The sequence below is a fragment of the Netta rufina genome, assembly GCF_964035555.1.
Source record: "Netta rufina genome assembly, chromosome: 22".
In the NCBI taxonomy this organism is placed as follows: Eukaryota; Metazoa; Chordata; class Aves; order Anseriformes; family Anatidae; genus Netta; species Netta rufina.
In genome coordinates this window covers 2,455,553-2,471,119 of record NC_140146.1, presented here as the reverse complement: position 1 = coordinate 2,471,119, position 15,567 = coordinate 2,455,553, and the positions used below count along the sequence as shown (strand labels likewise).

The following is a 15,567-nucleotide window of genomic DNA, read 5'->3' as shown; positions in this document are numbered from 1 at the left end:
CGGCCCCAGCCTGCGGCAACCCCTCTCCACCCCCTTTTTTTTCTCTTTAATAATTAATTATTTTTTAATTATTTATAACCCATTTTCCGCCCCGCCCAGCACCGCCCCCCTCTCACGTGCCGGGCGCTACCACCGCGGTGCCAAGGCCGGGGGGGGGGGCAGGTGCTGCATGTAGGGTCCCCCCCCTCCAACCCCACGGAGGGGGCGGGTGGCGACGGTGGAGGGGGATCTCAAAGCCCCACGCGTGGCCGTGGGCGCTCTGCGGGCTCCCCGTCTCCTCGCCGTGCTTTATCTCATTTATCTTTGTTTTATGCCCCCCCCTCCACCCTCTTCCTTCTCCCTCCCGTGGCGGCGGCTCGGGCACGGCCGTGGGGAGCGGCGCGGCGGGGCCGGGATGTGGCGGGCGCTGCGGGGCCGTGGGTGAGTCCCCACGCGCGACCCCTCTGCTCCCCTTTCCCGTCCCCCCCCACCTTCCCCAGGGAGCACCCGAACCCCGCTCTGACCTTTTCATCCCCCCGCTTTTTGCCTCACACCCCCTCCAACCCCCCGGTAATGCTCCGTGGGGGCGGTCACGGGTGGGAGCCCCGCGGGTCCCGTCCCCGTCCCGTTCCCCCCCCCCAGGGTCGGGCGCTGCCCCCGGCTCCTCGCGGCCCCCCCCCGGGCCCAACCTTTGCCCCCCGGCCTCGCTCCGCTGCGTGTAGGAAATGTGGAGTCGTCGTCCTCCAGGGCTGCGACCCCCCTGTTCCCACCCCACGGGAACCCCTTTCCTATCGGGACCCCTTGTTCCCGTCCCATAGGAACGGCTTTGCCCACCCCATACAAACCCCTTTGCCCACCCCATAGGAACAAAACCCTTTTTCCCACCCCATAGGAACAAAACCCTTTTTCCTATCCCATACAAACCCTTTTTCCCACCCCATAGGAACAAAACCCTTTTTCCCACCCCATAGGAACAAAACCCTTTTTCCTACCCCATACAAACCCTTTTTGCCCACCCCATAGGAACAAAACCCTTTTGCCCACCCCATACAAACCCCTTTCCCCACGCCATGGTCATGGCTCCCATTCCCCATTTCCCACACCATCGCAGCCCCTTTTCCTGTCACACCCAACCCCTTTCCCCACCCCACACCTCCCTTTTCCCTGGATTTACTCAGCTGGGACGCACCCAGCCGAGGCACTGAAGCCCCCCGGGCTGGCAGCACGGGGTCGGGGGCGTTATTTCAGCCTGTTCCCCCCCCCCCCCAGGCTCAGGAGCCTTCACCGTGCGGCCACCACGGTGGCCAACGAGCCCATCCTCGAGTTCAAACCTGGCAGCCCCGAGCGAGCGGCGCTGCAGCAGGTATGGGAGGCTCAGGGCAGTGCCCTGCACCTTTTCCCCGTCCTTCCCTGCTCCTGGCCCAGCACGGAGCCCTTTGGGGTCCCCGCCTGCCCTGTGCAGCCCCAGCACCTCGCTCTGCTCTCACCCAGGCGCTTGCTGACCTGAAGGGCAGGACTGAAAACATCCCCTGTGTGGTCGGTGGGGAGGAGGTGTGGACCGGAGCGGTGCGGTACCAGCTCTCGGTGAGTTTTGGGGTGCTGGGGGGATTTCAGTAAAGGAGAGTGAAGCGCTGGTTGGATGGGGAAGTGCCAAGGTTTCCCATCTCTTTTTCAGCCGTTCAATCATGCGCACAAGGTGGCCAAGTTCTGCTACGCCGACAAGGTGAGCGTGCCTGTTCCTCTTCCCTTTGGTCTTCTTCGTGGGGGACATTTTGGGGACAGTGTAGAGACCACAGGGCCTCAGCCAGCTGCCAGCATCACTGATTCAGCTTGACTACAGGTTTCACAAGCAGAATTGGCTTTTTGGAGTCACAAAGCACATGGCTTTTCCAAAAGAGGCAGTGGTGGGTTTTGGCTTTCCAAGCCCCTGAGGCCCTGGAACAAGGTGGTCTGAGGGGCACTGGTGCTGGTGGGAAGGTGGCTGCCACAGCATGTGTCCAAGCTGGACGTCCCCTCACTGTCCCCTTTGGGTTTCTTGGGGGATGGCTTCCTCACGGCTGCCTTTCCCCTTCACACAGGATCTCATTAACAAAGCCATTAATGCTGCCTTGGCAGCCAGGAAGGAGTGGGACCTGAAACCTGTCCAGGACCGGGCCCAGATCTTTCTCAAGGCAGCTGACATGCTGAGTGGCCCACGGCGAGCCGAGGTGCTGGCCAAGACCATGGTGGGGCAGGTGAGTAGGGTGCAGGGGGTGAACAGGAGGGAATTTGGGAGGAGCCGGTCGCAACAGGGCAGGATGGGGGCTTGCAGAGAGGCCCAGTTCTTTCTGAAGAGCATGAACCCCCAAACCACGTCGGGATGGGCCAGGCCATGTTGCATTTTCTCCTCCTCCTCTGTCCTGCCTCTGCTGTGTTTTTATTCATTGCGGTCCTCTTCTGGCAGGGCAAAACCGTCATCCAGGCAGAAATCGATGCGGCAGCAGAGCTGATCGACTTCTTCCGCTTCAACGCCAAGTACGCCTTGGAGCTGGAGAGCAGCCAGCCCATCAGCGTGGACATCAGCACCAACAGCATGGTGTACCGGGGGCTGGAGGTGAGGAGCTGGGGCTGCTTGTGCTGGCTCGCCCGTGGCAAGCGTGGGTGCCTGCAGCCCGTCCCTTTTTTCTCTCCACCGCAGGGTTTTGTGGCAGCCATCTCTCCGTTTAACTTCACAGCCATTGGTGGAAACCTGGCAGGGGCTCCGGCGTTGATGGTGAGCATCACCGCAGGGTTGCATCTCTCTCCAAATCCAGCCTCTCTGGTGCTGTTCCATGCCCGGTGGCGTGCACCAGAGGAGCTGCTGGCATTGCGCAGCCTCCTGCTGCTTTGTCCCGACTCCAGGTTGCAGGAGTGATTTGTGCTTGTCTTGTCCATGGGGACGGAGGAGCCCTCTGGGGGCATTCTCCTAAGGCGTCCCCAAAACTGGACACCTACAAACGCAACCCAACAACATCAGGCACACCGGGGGTTCTGCTTCTGGAACCCTCCCTGGAATTCAGCCAGCTGGTGTGCAGTTTGGCTCAGGTGACTAATTACAGACAGGCATTCCCCTGGCTGCTGTTTAGACCTGTCCACCAAACTGCTGTGACGAGGGAAGTGTTGGAAAAGGAAAAACCCTCCCAAACCCGCTCTTGGAGGTGTCTGTGCTTGAGGCTTTCATTTTGGGCTTCACTCCTCGCCTGGATTTTAGACAGAGAGGTTGGGGTGCTGCAAGAGGGAGTTCTTAATAAGTGGCTGCTAATTAGAGCCCCTGGCTGCACTCTCATCCTGGCCACCCATGGTGACTGTGACGCAGGGGAGGTCACCAAGCCCAAACGAAGGCAGTGGCATGGAGCCAAAGGGGTGGGGAGCCACAGTGGGGCGTTTGCACCATGTTTTCCTGCTGATTGTGCCATTGGTTTGGGCACGATTAATCCAGGCACGGGCTGGTGTTTCACTCACGTGGGCACTCACTGTGTTGCGCATGAGCCCAGGGGTGGCAGCTGCAGAGCCGTAAGTCCCATTCCCAGCATGGGAGGGCACAAGAGGGCAGCATCGTGATCTCGTGGCAGCTTTTGATGTGAAGGGGGGTGATTTTAGTGCTTCTAGCTGGGCTGGCAATCACAGTCTGTCTCAATTGCTTGGGGTGCAAGGGAGCTATGAGCCACCTGCAGAGCAGAACCTCTGCACCATCACACAAACCCTCCCGGAGGTGCTGCAGACTCTGATATGGGCTCTCCCTGACGCATTTAAGCCCTGCAGTTGCGTGTTTCTCACACTGACTGTCCCCTGTTCCCCAGGGAAACGTGGTGCTGTGGAAGCCCAGCGACACTGCCCTGCTCTCCAGCTACGCCGTCTACAGGATCCTGCTGGAAGCTGGGCTCCCTCCCAACGTCATTCAGTTCGTGCCGGCAGATGGGCCCGTGTTCGGCGACGCCGTCACCAGCAACCAGCACTTTTGCGGGCTCAACTTCACCGGCAGCGTGCCGTAAGCTGGGGAGGGGAAGCACAAGGAGCTGCCCAGCTCATGATTGATACTTGCCCACTGGTCCATTGCGCAGAGCAGCTGCCGTCCTTACACCTTGCTGGGTGAAAAAAAACTGTATCTAATCAGCCCAGGGAGCGTATTTAATATCAAGGACTTCCTGTGGCTAAAACCAAGCCACAGAGAATAAACTTGCAAGTTAAACAAGGGAGACACCGACCTGTCTCCTAGGGATGCTGTGACTTGGCAGAGTGATGCCGGAGGGCAGCGGGGTTTATCCTTCCCTCCTCCTGCCAGCGTGCCCGCACCCAGACCCAGCTGTGCAGCGCTATGAGCACATGCTGCCTTCATCCCTGGCTGATTTGCAAACCCTCTGCTGGGTTAGCAACTTGCCCCTAGAGGCTATTAAGCCCCAGGGCCCTGCAAGTGCCATGGTCTGATGAGCATTGTGCTGTAAAGGTGGGGAAGCTCATAAATTAGCATTAGTGGCCGTGCCTCCTGCTGGAGGTTTATTAGCATTTTTATTGTTTTGCAGCCAAGGGGTTTGTCACAGTGAGAACCAAAAAAGAAGGGCCGAAAGGAGGAGGACAGAAACTTCTGCTGGATGCTGTCTGGTCTTCCCTGTGGCGCTTATTTGTAATGTGCTAGGGTTTTTGTGTAGTGCCCAGAGCTTTGGTATCTAGGGACTCCTTCTGACCTAGCCTCTCTTCTGTTTGCAGAGCATCCCTTCTTTTGAGGATGGACCTCGCGGTTTGCTGGGGTTGTCTTCAGCAGGGTCAGGAACTTTTCCAAGTTCCCCACTCATGCTAAGCACCTCCTCCTTTCTCTCCCAGGACGTTCAAGCGCCTCTGGAAGCAAGTGGCTGAAAACCTGGATTGCTACCGCAACTTCCCCCGCTTGGCTGGAGGTAATGGCTGTGTGGCCGAGCAGGGGCTGGGGTGCTGAGGGCTGAAGCACCTGGGCTGGCCTCCCTGGGACATCACCCACTGGGGTCTGGACATAGCTCGAGCTTTCCAGCAGGGCAACTTCTCACTTGCTCCTTTTCCTCCCAAACCAGAGTGTGGTGGGAAGAACTTCCACCTGGTGCACAGCTCAGCCGATGTGTCCAGTGTGGTGAACGGGACCCTGCGCTCTGCCTTTGAGTACGGCGGCCAGAAATGCTCGGCGTGCTCCCGCCTCTACGCCCCGGACTCGCTGTGGCCCCAGATCAAAGAGAAGCTGCTGGAGGAGACCAAGAAGATCAAAGTGGGAGACGTGAGTGGAGCTGCCGGGCTGCTGAAGGGCTTTGCAGCTCAGCGGGTGGCTGATGGGATTAGAGACTGCGGTAACTGGCTACTAATTCCTATTGAACTGAGCTTTTTATCCACTGGTTCTCCCCACCACCACCCCTCCATCCTCCCCCTTCATCTTTTTTTTTTTAGTGATTAGAAATTAACTTGTAGCCAGTGTCTGCAGGAAGGACTGTGTAAGTCACTGAATACCGCAGACTAATTGAAAAGGGGGAGCTTGCTCCCTCACGCGGAGGTGTGCTTTGGAGCAGTTTTATTCTGGGAATTTCAATTTTAGAGTTAGCTTTTTGGCACAGCGTGGACTTGCATTGTCTACTTCCTTTTGCCCCTGCAGCCTGCCCAGGACTTTGGGACGTTTTTCTCAGCAGTGATTGATGACAAGGTGAGCTCATGCGTCCTGCCCCTGCTCGTGCTCAAAGGTAACACCGCCAGGCTCCCGCTCATTGTTTGGCTGGATGCTTTTTATTGCTTTCAGCAAAGCGTGACTAGGAAGTTCCAGCACTATGGCACGGGGTGCTTTTTGCTCCCCTCAGGAATATTGCATGTCACTACCCCTCTTGAGAAGTGGGTTGTTTGTTGAGAAGCCCTCGCGGACGTAGGGTTCAGAGTGTCCAGGGCTGTATTTCCAGCTTGCAGCCTTCCTCCTGAACTGGAAGCGAGCAAAGAGCAACATAGCCCCAAAAAGCATTGCCCAAAACTCCTTTTCACCCCCCAGCTCCACACTCTGTTCATTTTCTTCTCTTTCCTCAGTCTTTTGCACGTATAAAGAAGTGGATCGAGCACGCCAAGAAGTCTCCCAACCTCACCATCTTGGCTGGAGGCGGCTGCGATGACAGCGTCGGGTACTTCATTGAGCCCTGCATCGTGGAGAGCAAAGACCCAAAGGATCCCATCATGAAAGAGGTGAGAGTGGGAAAATCATGGGACGTGGCTCTGCGTCTTGGGGTGTGAGTTGACTGGATTTGTAGGATAGATAGATGCGGGGATGGTCCTCTTCCATCTTTCTCATGGCTTTGGCTAATCTGTCACTCGTTTTTGGAGGCTGTGGGTTGTACAAGGAGGGCTGTGTGCTTGGCTAATTTGTTTTTTTGCTCTACAGGAAATCTTTGGCCCCATCCTCACCGTGTACGTCTACCCAGAGAAGCAGTACAAGGATGTCTTGGAGCTGATTGACACCACGACACCCTATGGCCTCACGGGGGCGGTCTTCGCCCAGGAGAAGTGAGCACCCGCAGCCCCGGAGCCGGGAGGGAAGGGGACATCCCGGGGGGGGTGAGGGTCCTTCTCCCAGCCTGGACCCTCAGGGCTTCGAGTCTGAGATGTTTTTTTGGGTTAGATGCTGGTTTTGAGGATTTTTTTTTTTTTCTGAGAGAGGAAGAGAATAAGAAAAGAAAAAATTATTTGATGGCCTAAGGAGAGGAGCTAAGAAGCCTGAAATAAAATACTTTCTCTAAGCTATGAGGAAAGGCAGAAGCTTTTTGGGTAGTATGAAAACCAAGGTGTTTTTTGTTGCTGTTGTTGTTTGTTTGTATTTAACACTTTTTGTTGTGAGAAAGTTCCAGGCTGCCATGAAGCAGATGGGGATCATGATTTTTCAATAAATACCTAAGAATTAATCATATACTAGTGAAACTAAGAGCAGGCATTGAATTACTAACTTAGAAGGTCGTTAAGTCAGGCTATCCTTGGACTTAATTAACTTCATTTTATAACAGCAAATCTTGAGGAAAAACATGAAAAGAAATGCAAAGTTGAAATGAGAAATTGCAGTCATTTAATTGAGCTTTAAGCACACAGGTCCCTTTGCAGCGTGTGTCAAGCTTCTTTTGTCTACAAATAGCACGTGTGCAAAGAAACACAAATACTGGGCACCAGTACAGCTACTGGAGCAGGGCAGAGGCCTCCAAGTGTGCCTTTGCCACCCCCTCCTGCTTATGGTCCTCTCCCTCCCTCCTCAGGAGCATCATCGAGGAAGCCAGGAGCTACTTGCGCAACTCAGCTGGCAATTTCTACATCAACGACAAGTCAACGGGCGCTGTTGTGGCTCAGCAGCCCTTCGGGGGCTCCCGCATCTCAGGTGAGACCAAAAAACTCTCCATAAAACACATTTAATGGTGCAATGGGACACATCCCCTCTGTCCATCTCCTTCACCTCGTGGTCCCTCTTTCCTCTTGGCACAGGAACCAACGACAAACCTGGTGGTCCACACTACATCCTGCGCTGGACGTCTCCCCAGGCCATCAAGGAAACCCACGTGCCTCTGCGGGACTGGCGCTACGCCTACATGCACTGATGCCTTCTCCTCATACCCGTGCCTCTACTACTGAAGCTGGACGCACACAGTGGCTCCTCAGCCACAGCCTTGAAAGCACTTAAATCAGCCAATCTTCAGCACAGCAAGCTAGGGTTTTATTTTTAGAGACTAATTCTATTATTAAATTGTTAACTTACACAAAAAAAAAAAAAGGTCCCTATGATTTCTTAGTCTTGGAAGAAGCAGGCTGTGGGTGACTGCGACAGCAGAGATGCTTTGCTGGTACCTGAGATCCCCAGCCTGGGAACAAGAAGAGCAAGTTGTCTGCAGTAGCTCCACAAAGCACCATCATTTGAGAAGTGATTTTCTCTCTGTTACATGCTTTAAGAAGGTAGGAATAATGTTTTTTCCAACACGTAAGGATTTTTCCATTACTTAGCTCAAAGCATAATAGCACCACACCTCTGCAGAGGGCTTTGGGCTTGCCCAGCAGCGCTGAATCCTAGTTCTCCTTTATTCTTCTGTCCCTCCACTTGACCTCTCATCCAGCCATGCCCGTCTGATGGGCTGGGAGCGCTGGAGCTGGAACAGGGAGCAATATTCAGAGGCTGGCCGCAACCTGGTCACTTGGAGAAGAATCATCCTGTCCAAAAGACATCGTTTACCCCGGCTGCTCCATCAGGGAGCCTTGCACAGTGGAACAAGGAATTCAAGGACTTTCCAAGAGGGCTATGAAGCCTGGGTTGGTTTAAACCATAGTGCCAAGCAATGGTAGCCCTGAGCTGTGTATTTTCCTTGGTCCTAAGCAAAAGCTAAGCCTCCAGAAGTCACATTTTGCCAAGAGATGGCAGCTGTGAGCTCAGAGCTGCTCAGGAATTGCCCACGTGCCTTTATTCACTGAGAAGGCACTGGCCAGAGCTGCTCTGATCCTTGGATGTTGGCTGGAAGGAAGCAGAAGGATTTTAGAGAAGTTCCACTAATGTTCCTGCACAAGCTGCTTAGGTGGCTGCAGCATCCTTAACCCCCAGAAGGAATTTAGGAAGAGAGGCCAGGCCAGCAAGAGGAGGTTTGCAGTAATTAGAAGCAAAATCTGTTTCCCAGGTTGTCGTGCTTGGCCCAGGACCCTGTACCTGAGGCTCTGCAAGCTGCTGAGTTGTGAAGTTGAGCATTAAGTTGTTAAATTTGCTATTCTTTCCCATCAGCAAACTCTTGCTGAATGAGTCCTGCAGTACAAACTGTAACAGGGAGCTTGGATACCGAGTCCTGCATCTTCCAGGGGCATTTCTGATTTAGAAATGTATCCATTTGTAACACTGCCAATTACTGGCCAGTCAATTAGCACGATTTACAGATAATGTGGCTAACCCTTTTATGGCTGCTGCAAGTTACTTGGCTTGTAGGTCAAGAACAAGTTGCGTTAATACCTGCAAATCCAGGTTTAACTGATGGAAATTGCAATAAAATACATTATGAAGATCTTTTTGTGTCCTTTTTTGAATTATTTCTTCAAATTGTTGCCAAAGGAAGAGAGCATGCATTTGGTACCTTAAGTGCATGCAGTGTTGTAGGCAAGATTAGGCACAATGAGGCATTGCCCAAAACTGCTGCCACAGCATCTGAACAGGGCGTTGAACCTCTGCTCAGTTTTGGTGCCCAGCTGCAAGGTCTGTCCTTCACCCTGCTGCATCCAATGCCAACCAGCTCTCGTGTGCATCAATTATTCCTTAAAAAAAAAAAGGAAAAATAAAAAAAGAAAAATACCCTCTTGAGCAATTAAGCCTTTTCCAGAGCAGGACTGGGCCAGCATTGGGGTGGCTGTAACAAATGTCTCCATCCCTGGGTTCAAGAAGTTCACAGGCCAGGAGGCCACCAGCCAGGTGGGACCCACCATAGACAGACCAAACAGAAGGGCTGAGAAATGTGGAACCAGGAGCTCATCCAGTGCCTCCTGGCATCCCAGCACATCAACTATGGGGAGACTATTGAGTTCAACACCTAAGCAAACCATCATCATCACCCAAATTGCCTCCTGCCTAACCCCAGGCTGGGAGGCATGAGGAGTGCTGCTCTGCATAGGTGCTACTCAGGCACTGAGGGGTTTGGGGGAAAAGAAGGGTGATGTGATTCTTTGCCATGGGCAACACAACCCCTTATCCAGGCTTCAGAGAACTGAGCTGTGCTCTGGGTGTTGAAAAGAGGAGGAGATGGAAGGCAGCATAGGCAGGGTCACCCTTGGTCACCCAGGGTCACCCGTGATGCCACAAAACATTGTCACTTGTGGATGCCCATGACTTGAAGGCAAGTGATTTGAGTTTTGCAAAACTTGCTTACTGCAGGGTGGGCAGATGCCCTCAGGATGTCCTCTGGGTGCAGGATGCGTGCTTGGTGCCAAACTGCCCGCAGTTGATGCGCAAGACCCAGCTCCCTGCTGGTCCTGCTGAGCGGGTGAGCTCTCCTGCCCCATTCCCCAGGCATTTGGGGTGAGCACCCCAAATACACCCCACCCCCTGACAACATCCCCAACCCCCCCCCAGCTTGTTTAAATCTCATTAAGGGCTCTGCCCCCCTCTCAGGGGAGCTGGCGATTTGGGGAGTTATGGCGAAGGTGCCGAGTGCTCGTCCAAGCCACTGCTTTCGGCTCACGCCTTTTAGGACTTAAGGCCAGGGTGTCAAGTGGATTTTTAGCCTTAACTCTGAATTTCATGGCTTTTGTCACTTCAAATCAGACCCCTAATGCTATTTAAACAGTTGGCTTTTTGAAGCTGGTAAGGTGTTGGGGAGGCCGGAGCGGGGATGGTGGGGGGGTGGTGTTGGTGGTTCCTGAGCTTTCTTAGCAGCCCCCAGGGATGCTCCTCTGCCTGCAGGGACAGGGAAAACACATTGCCTTCTTCAGGGAGAGAGGGATGGGAAAAACCCCCCAAGGATAGCCCATAGCTCCATCTGCTTCCCCTTAGCAGCTCAGGCTGGAGCTCTTTGGCAGCTCAATGCACCTCGTTAGGGACCTTGTTAGGCGAGGCCAGAGTGAGCATGGTATTTCTTGGATGGAGCCCAGCTGCATTCTTCCTTTTTCTGGTGGGAGATCTCATGCCCAACAGGCTGAAGCAAGGCAGAAGGGGAAGAGGAGGCAGCACTGAGCTGTTCATCCGCTGTGGGGAGTGAGCGAGTGGGAGAGGCTGCAAGTGAGAGCCCCACAGCAAGGCCCATGCTCCTTTCCGTGCCCCAAGCAGGGATGTGCCTGCAGCTGAAAACAGTGAGAGGTGAACCATGGCCACAATAAGAGAATTGCAGTGCTAATTGTAACTTTATTATTATCATTACTAATTCTTTTGAAACGTTTAACTCACTACAGGTTGTAACAGCCCAGCATCAGCTGCCTTCAGTCCTCCACTTTGGGGCATGGGATGAAGAGGAGAAAAGATCAGAGGAGGAGAGAAAATCTGCAGAGAGCCCAACTTCAGCTCCTTTCCCACAGCACAGATGGAAGCCCCAAACAGCAAGAAGGGGATGGGATTTGAATGTTGGCCCTGTTCAACAAACAAACCACACTTTTTAAAGGCTGCAGCTAGTGGTTGTACTCCCCAGCCCCTCCAAAAATGCTACCAGCTCCTGCAAAGTTATGGAGAGTCTTCTAATATTTAGCATTTTTGTGCTAAAGCCCCAGGTCCTGGAGTCATGAGAATACAGCAGGATGTCAGCCTCCAGCTAGAGTAAATAAAGTATGGATTCCCATTGCTTGGGCCGGCCCAGGGAAGCTGAATAACGTGACCCTTCAGGGCCAGAGGAAAATCATGGAAAGCACATAGAGGGACATGGAGGCAGAGTGCTGGAGGTTGGGGATCAGCGTGGTCCCACCTGTTGCTCCAGGGTCCTGCTTGTGCCATCCACCAAAGAGCTCCAGCTGGGGAAAAGGAGGCAAAAAAAAAAAAAAAAATCCCTACGACAGCGCTACATTTGATTTTGGTTAGCTAACGAAGCCAGCAGTTCACTTCCCATCTCTTTCGTGTGGCCACGCTGCCCACCAAGCCACTTGGACCCACGGGGCAGAGCCCCAGGCCGCACAGCAGCCTCCATCCTGGGTCATCTGAGGCCAACCACTCCCCAGTCTCCCAAATGCCTCTCCCGCAGGGCACATCAGCCAGAGCTCTGCAGCCTCGGCGAGGCTCATCCCCATCCCAGCATTCCCCAGTTTACCCCAGGGAAGGCTCGTCTGGGAGCCTGAATTATTTTGGAGCCAGCCTGCTTGAGAAGAGGAACAGGTGAAGGAGGCCGGCAGAGCCCGGGGAAGGCCCCCCAGGAGATAAATTACTCGCTGCCTTCTGACGGCCTTGAGGTTGGCTTGGATAAACCAGGCGTATGACAGCAGCGGGAAACCGCAGCAAAGTTGGCCTGGGGCAGCTCGGGATTAAGAGGAAACTTCGGCATCCGCCAAGCCTCCCGGCCTCTCCCCACCAGCTGCCTCCCAGAGCTTTCCCCCCGGATCCTGCCCTGACCTCCCGTCCCCTCCACTCCCGGGGGCTCAGCACCAGCCACGCATCCCCTGCCAGCACCGCGCTTCGTGCTGCGTGCCAAACATCCCCCCCTGTCCCCCCCCACATCCCAGCATTTGGGTGTTTAAAATGTATCAGCGGTGCCATCGCGGCTGCTGTTTTTCATCCTTCAGCGATAAGGCATCTGCGTGTACACAGCACCCAGAAAATTACTTACAAACAGCAGCTTCCTCCTGCAGATTTCCCCCCCCCTCACACCAATTATTAATATTATCACAGAGGCAGACCTGCTTGGGTGCTGTTTTCATTTAAGATATTTTTTCCCTGCTCCTTTTTTTTTTTGTGTGCGTGTGTTTGTGTTTTTTTTTTTGATTCTACACCCCACATTGTGATCGCCGATTGGAGATCACAAACCTGACATTTCGGTGCCTGCTTTGCAGTGCCAGGCGGGCAAAACTGCCGGCAACAATCGATTCTCCCTGCATCGTCTACCGGTGCCATCCAAAACATTTAATCAACGCAAGATCAACCCTTCCGGCAGCTCTCGTTTGCTTTATTATTATTATTATCATCATCATTTTTCGCCAGCCTCTGAAAATATGCAATGCCCTGAAATGGGGCCTGTGGCACGAGCATGGTTGGGGGAAGAAAGAAAATATGCCCGGAAGGCGTGGGGGTGAGCCAGGGAGGGTGGGTGGGTGGCTGCGTCAGCCCAAGAAGTAAGGGTGATGGCCCTGTGCCCATCCAAAAGTGCATGGCAGGGACTGGGGAGGGGGTGTAGGCACCAGAGAGGTTGGGGTTCTGGGCTCCCAGAGAGAGCTGCTGGGACAAAGTGTCCCTGAGCATCCCCGCAGGCTGGTCCTCAGCCGCTTGGGTGAGGTCTCTGCTGCCGGAGGCTGGAATCTCACTAGGGAATTGCCCAAAGGGAATCCTACAGGGACAGTGGCGAACTGAATCCCCATGCTGCATTTATGGCAAGCTCCTCATTCACAGCCACCTCTCAGCCCCCTTCCTGCAGGTAATCCCCTCCTGCTCTGCGGGTGTGGAGATGTGCTGACCCGTTTGGCAGATCGGAGATGCTGAGGCAGCAGGAGGGAGCTGGGGAAACAACAGCCCCCCAGACCCCTCTGCTAACTCACTGCAATCAGCAAACAGGCCATGGGGCTCCCCAGCCCTCAGCTCTAGCCGCCAAAGTGACGCCTGGCCCCGAAGAATGCGTCCCCCCCGTCCCCACGCGCCGTGCCCTAATCCGGGGGATGTCTGCAGACAGCTGCGCCTGCCCCAGCGGCCTGACATCACCGGCCAGCTATGAAAGCACTGCCTTGGCAAAGGGCTCCTTCTCCAAGGGTTTCCAGGGGAGGGGGGCCAGGGACGCCCACACTGCTCTTAACCCTCTGCTAGCAGAGTGGGAACATTCGCCCGCCGCTTGCACAACGGCCCCGTGTTGCAGTGCTGCTCTGTTTTGTCACCTCCCTTGCTCTGCTGCTGGTGCTTCAGAGCTGGGAACAAAAATATGTGGAAGGAGGGTTGCAAGTGAGCCTGAGCTGGAGACACGGTATCATGCAGGGCACGCAGATTCCCCGTGTCTTTGCTGTTCCTACACCTGAGGTCACCTCCGCTGTGGGACTGCTGTGTCCCAGGGTTTTGTGGTGACCCTGAGACGAGAGGCTGGCACCCACAGAGTGGCACTAGCAGCCTCACGTCCAGCCAGCAGCTGAAGCCCCGCTGTGCTCTGGTCCTCCAGATGCAGCTGGGTGACAGTGGTATAGCTGCGGACGGTTCCCACTTGCAGCAAGGGGATGGGATGTCAGTCACAAAGTCCTTGCAAACGTGCCCCGCCCCCCCCAGATCTGTCTGCTCAGGGTTTTCTCCGGAGCCATCAATCAGTGCAGGGACATGATCGTGTTTTACAGTCAGGGCTGCTCGTGAAACCCAAGCTCAGCGCAGCAGCACCAGCTTTGCTTGGAGGAAAATCATAGCTGTGGCTTTAAACCCTTTCAATGGGTGCTTGGAGCAGCTCTGCAGTAGCCCCAGGTTTTTGGCTTTCTCCTCTTCATCCTCAGCTTCTGGTGTGGGTCAGGTATAGCACAAGCATTGTTCAGTCAGTGCTGCACAAGCAGGTGACATGCGAAGAAACACGGCTGTGCCTTCCCGTACTATTTACAGCCCAGACTTGCTAAAAACAAGGCTGCACAAAACACAGCCAGGTCTGCATGTGCTCCCCTCCTCATGCTGCTGCTCAGATGCACACAGGCACTATTCTGCGGCATGCACACAGGGAGAGAGGCAGGTGAAGTTTTGCTACTCGTGGTTCCTTTCTGCCCTCCATCCCTCTACAACACAAGCATCCTTTAGGCAAGTCTTTGGAAACACAGTTCTTTGTCAGCTTTCTATCAGCAATATGTCATTACTAATAAGCTAAAACCAAAGCAGTGCTCAGGCAGGGTAGCATTGGCTCCACAAAGTTTACCCTGGGGTGCCAGCCTCTGTGCACCCCACCACCACCACCCCCAGAAGCCTGCTCCCAGTGTGATGCTGTTCTCTGGGAATTGCTCCAGTGGCTTCAGTTGTGCTTGTTCAGGAACAAAGCGGGGTGACAAGGAACTGGGCTGAGAACTTGGGAAGCACTTGCAGCCCAGCCAGCCAGGCTGAGTGGAAATGAAAGGTTGGACTAGATGATCGTAGAGGTCTTCTCTAACCCGAATAATTCTATGAAATCTGCTCTCTGAAGCTTGCAAATGAAAAATAGAAAGGACAGAGGGATGCATGCAAGTGGAGGATGTGTTTGGATCCCTGTGAATGTTTTGGGACCACTACACGCTGGGTGCCTCCTGAAATTCTACCGTCTTTTCTGCACCAGGTGTTCGCTGTCGTGTAGCACCAAGCAGCTACAGGGAGCAGAAGTGGAGCCTGAAGACCAGAGCGTGCTTTCAAGCAGCACCAGCCAGAAAACAGCAAGGCTGCTTGATTCATGGGACCCAAGTGACCCTTGGCAGTGCCTATGGAAATGCAGAGGAGCTGCACATGTTCAGCTCTTCCACTATTTACATGCTTTGGGAAGGAGCCAGGGCAGCTGCTGTGATGTCAGGTGCCCACACGGCTCCACATCCGTGGTCCACCACAATTATGACTGACCACATCCATCACCCACCATGTCCATCACACACCAGGTCCATCTGGGCTTTGCTGGTCTCTTTGGGACAAGCAGGGAGTGCAGTGATTAGCTACATCAAATTAGTCGCTCACAGGGCAGAGCTGCGATGCTCTGAGGTGTGAGGTCTCTGCATTCACAAACAGGACTTGCTGGCAAATGCTGCATTATAAATGAAGAAATTTGCTGATGAAGAAATCGAGGAGATGAGATGAAAGCTCTTTCTACGCTATCAAAAATAGGAACCAGCTGATTAAACCAGGGTTTGTCAAGAAACTGGCTCCAGGACTGTGCAGCCTTGCTGGGGACTTGCATGGCCATGGCTCTGCAGCCTGGAGAGGTGAGGGTGGTGGTGGGAATCAGTGAGATTGCCCCCAGATGTCCCAGAATGGCAGCAAGAAGG

The 15,567-nt window shown here is 54.2% G+C and overlaps 1 protein-coding gene across 1 annotated transcript; it reads left to right on the top strand.

Annotated features, from left to right (window-relative positions):
• Nucleotides 1–336: 336 nt before the first annotated feature.
• ALDH4A1 (aldehyde dehydrogenase 4 family member A1) lies at nucleotides 337–8,984 on the top strand. Its single transcript, XM_084300396.1, has 15 exons — nucleotides 337–420; nucleotides 1,249–1,342; nucleotides 1,471–1,563; nucleotides 1,655–1,702; nucleotides 2,058–2,213; nucleotides 2,423–2,572; nucleotides 2,657–2,731; nucleotides 3,798–3,985; nucleotides 4,816–4,889; nucleotides 5,040–5,236; nucleotides 5,606–5,653; nucleotides 6,022–6,174; nucleotides 6,371–6,492; nucleotides 7,230–7,348; nucleotides 7,453–8,984. The coding sequence occupies exons 1-15, from the start codon at nucleotides 395–397 to the stop codon at nucleotides 7,563–7,565; spliced, it is 1,656 nt and encodes a 551-aa protein (XP_084156522.1). The 5' UTR covers nucleotides 337–394; the 3' UTR covers nucleotides 7,566–8,984.
• Nucleotides 8,985–15,567: the final 6,583 nt, after the last annotated feature.

Coding starts and splice junctions, on each gene's coding strand:
- ALDH4A1 (XM_084300396.1), top strand. CDS start 395: ATGTGGCGGGCGCTGCGGGGCCGTGG. Junction 1,343..1,470: donor AGCGAGCGGCGCTGCAGCAG/GTATGGGAGGCT, acceptor GCTCTCACCCAG/GCGCTTGCTGACCTGAAGGG. Junction 4,890..5,039: donor CTTCCCCCGCTTGGCTGGAG/GTAATGGCTGTG, acceptor CTCCCAAACCAG/AGTGTGGTGGGAAGAACTTC.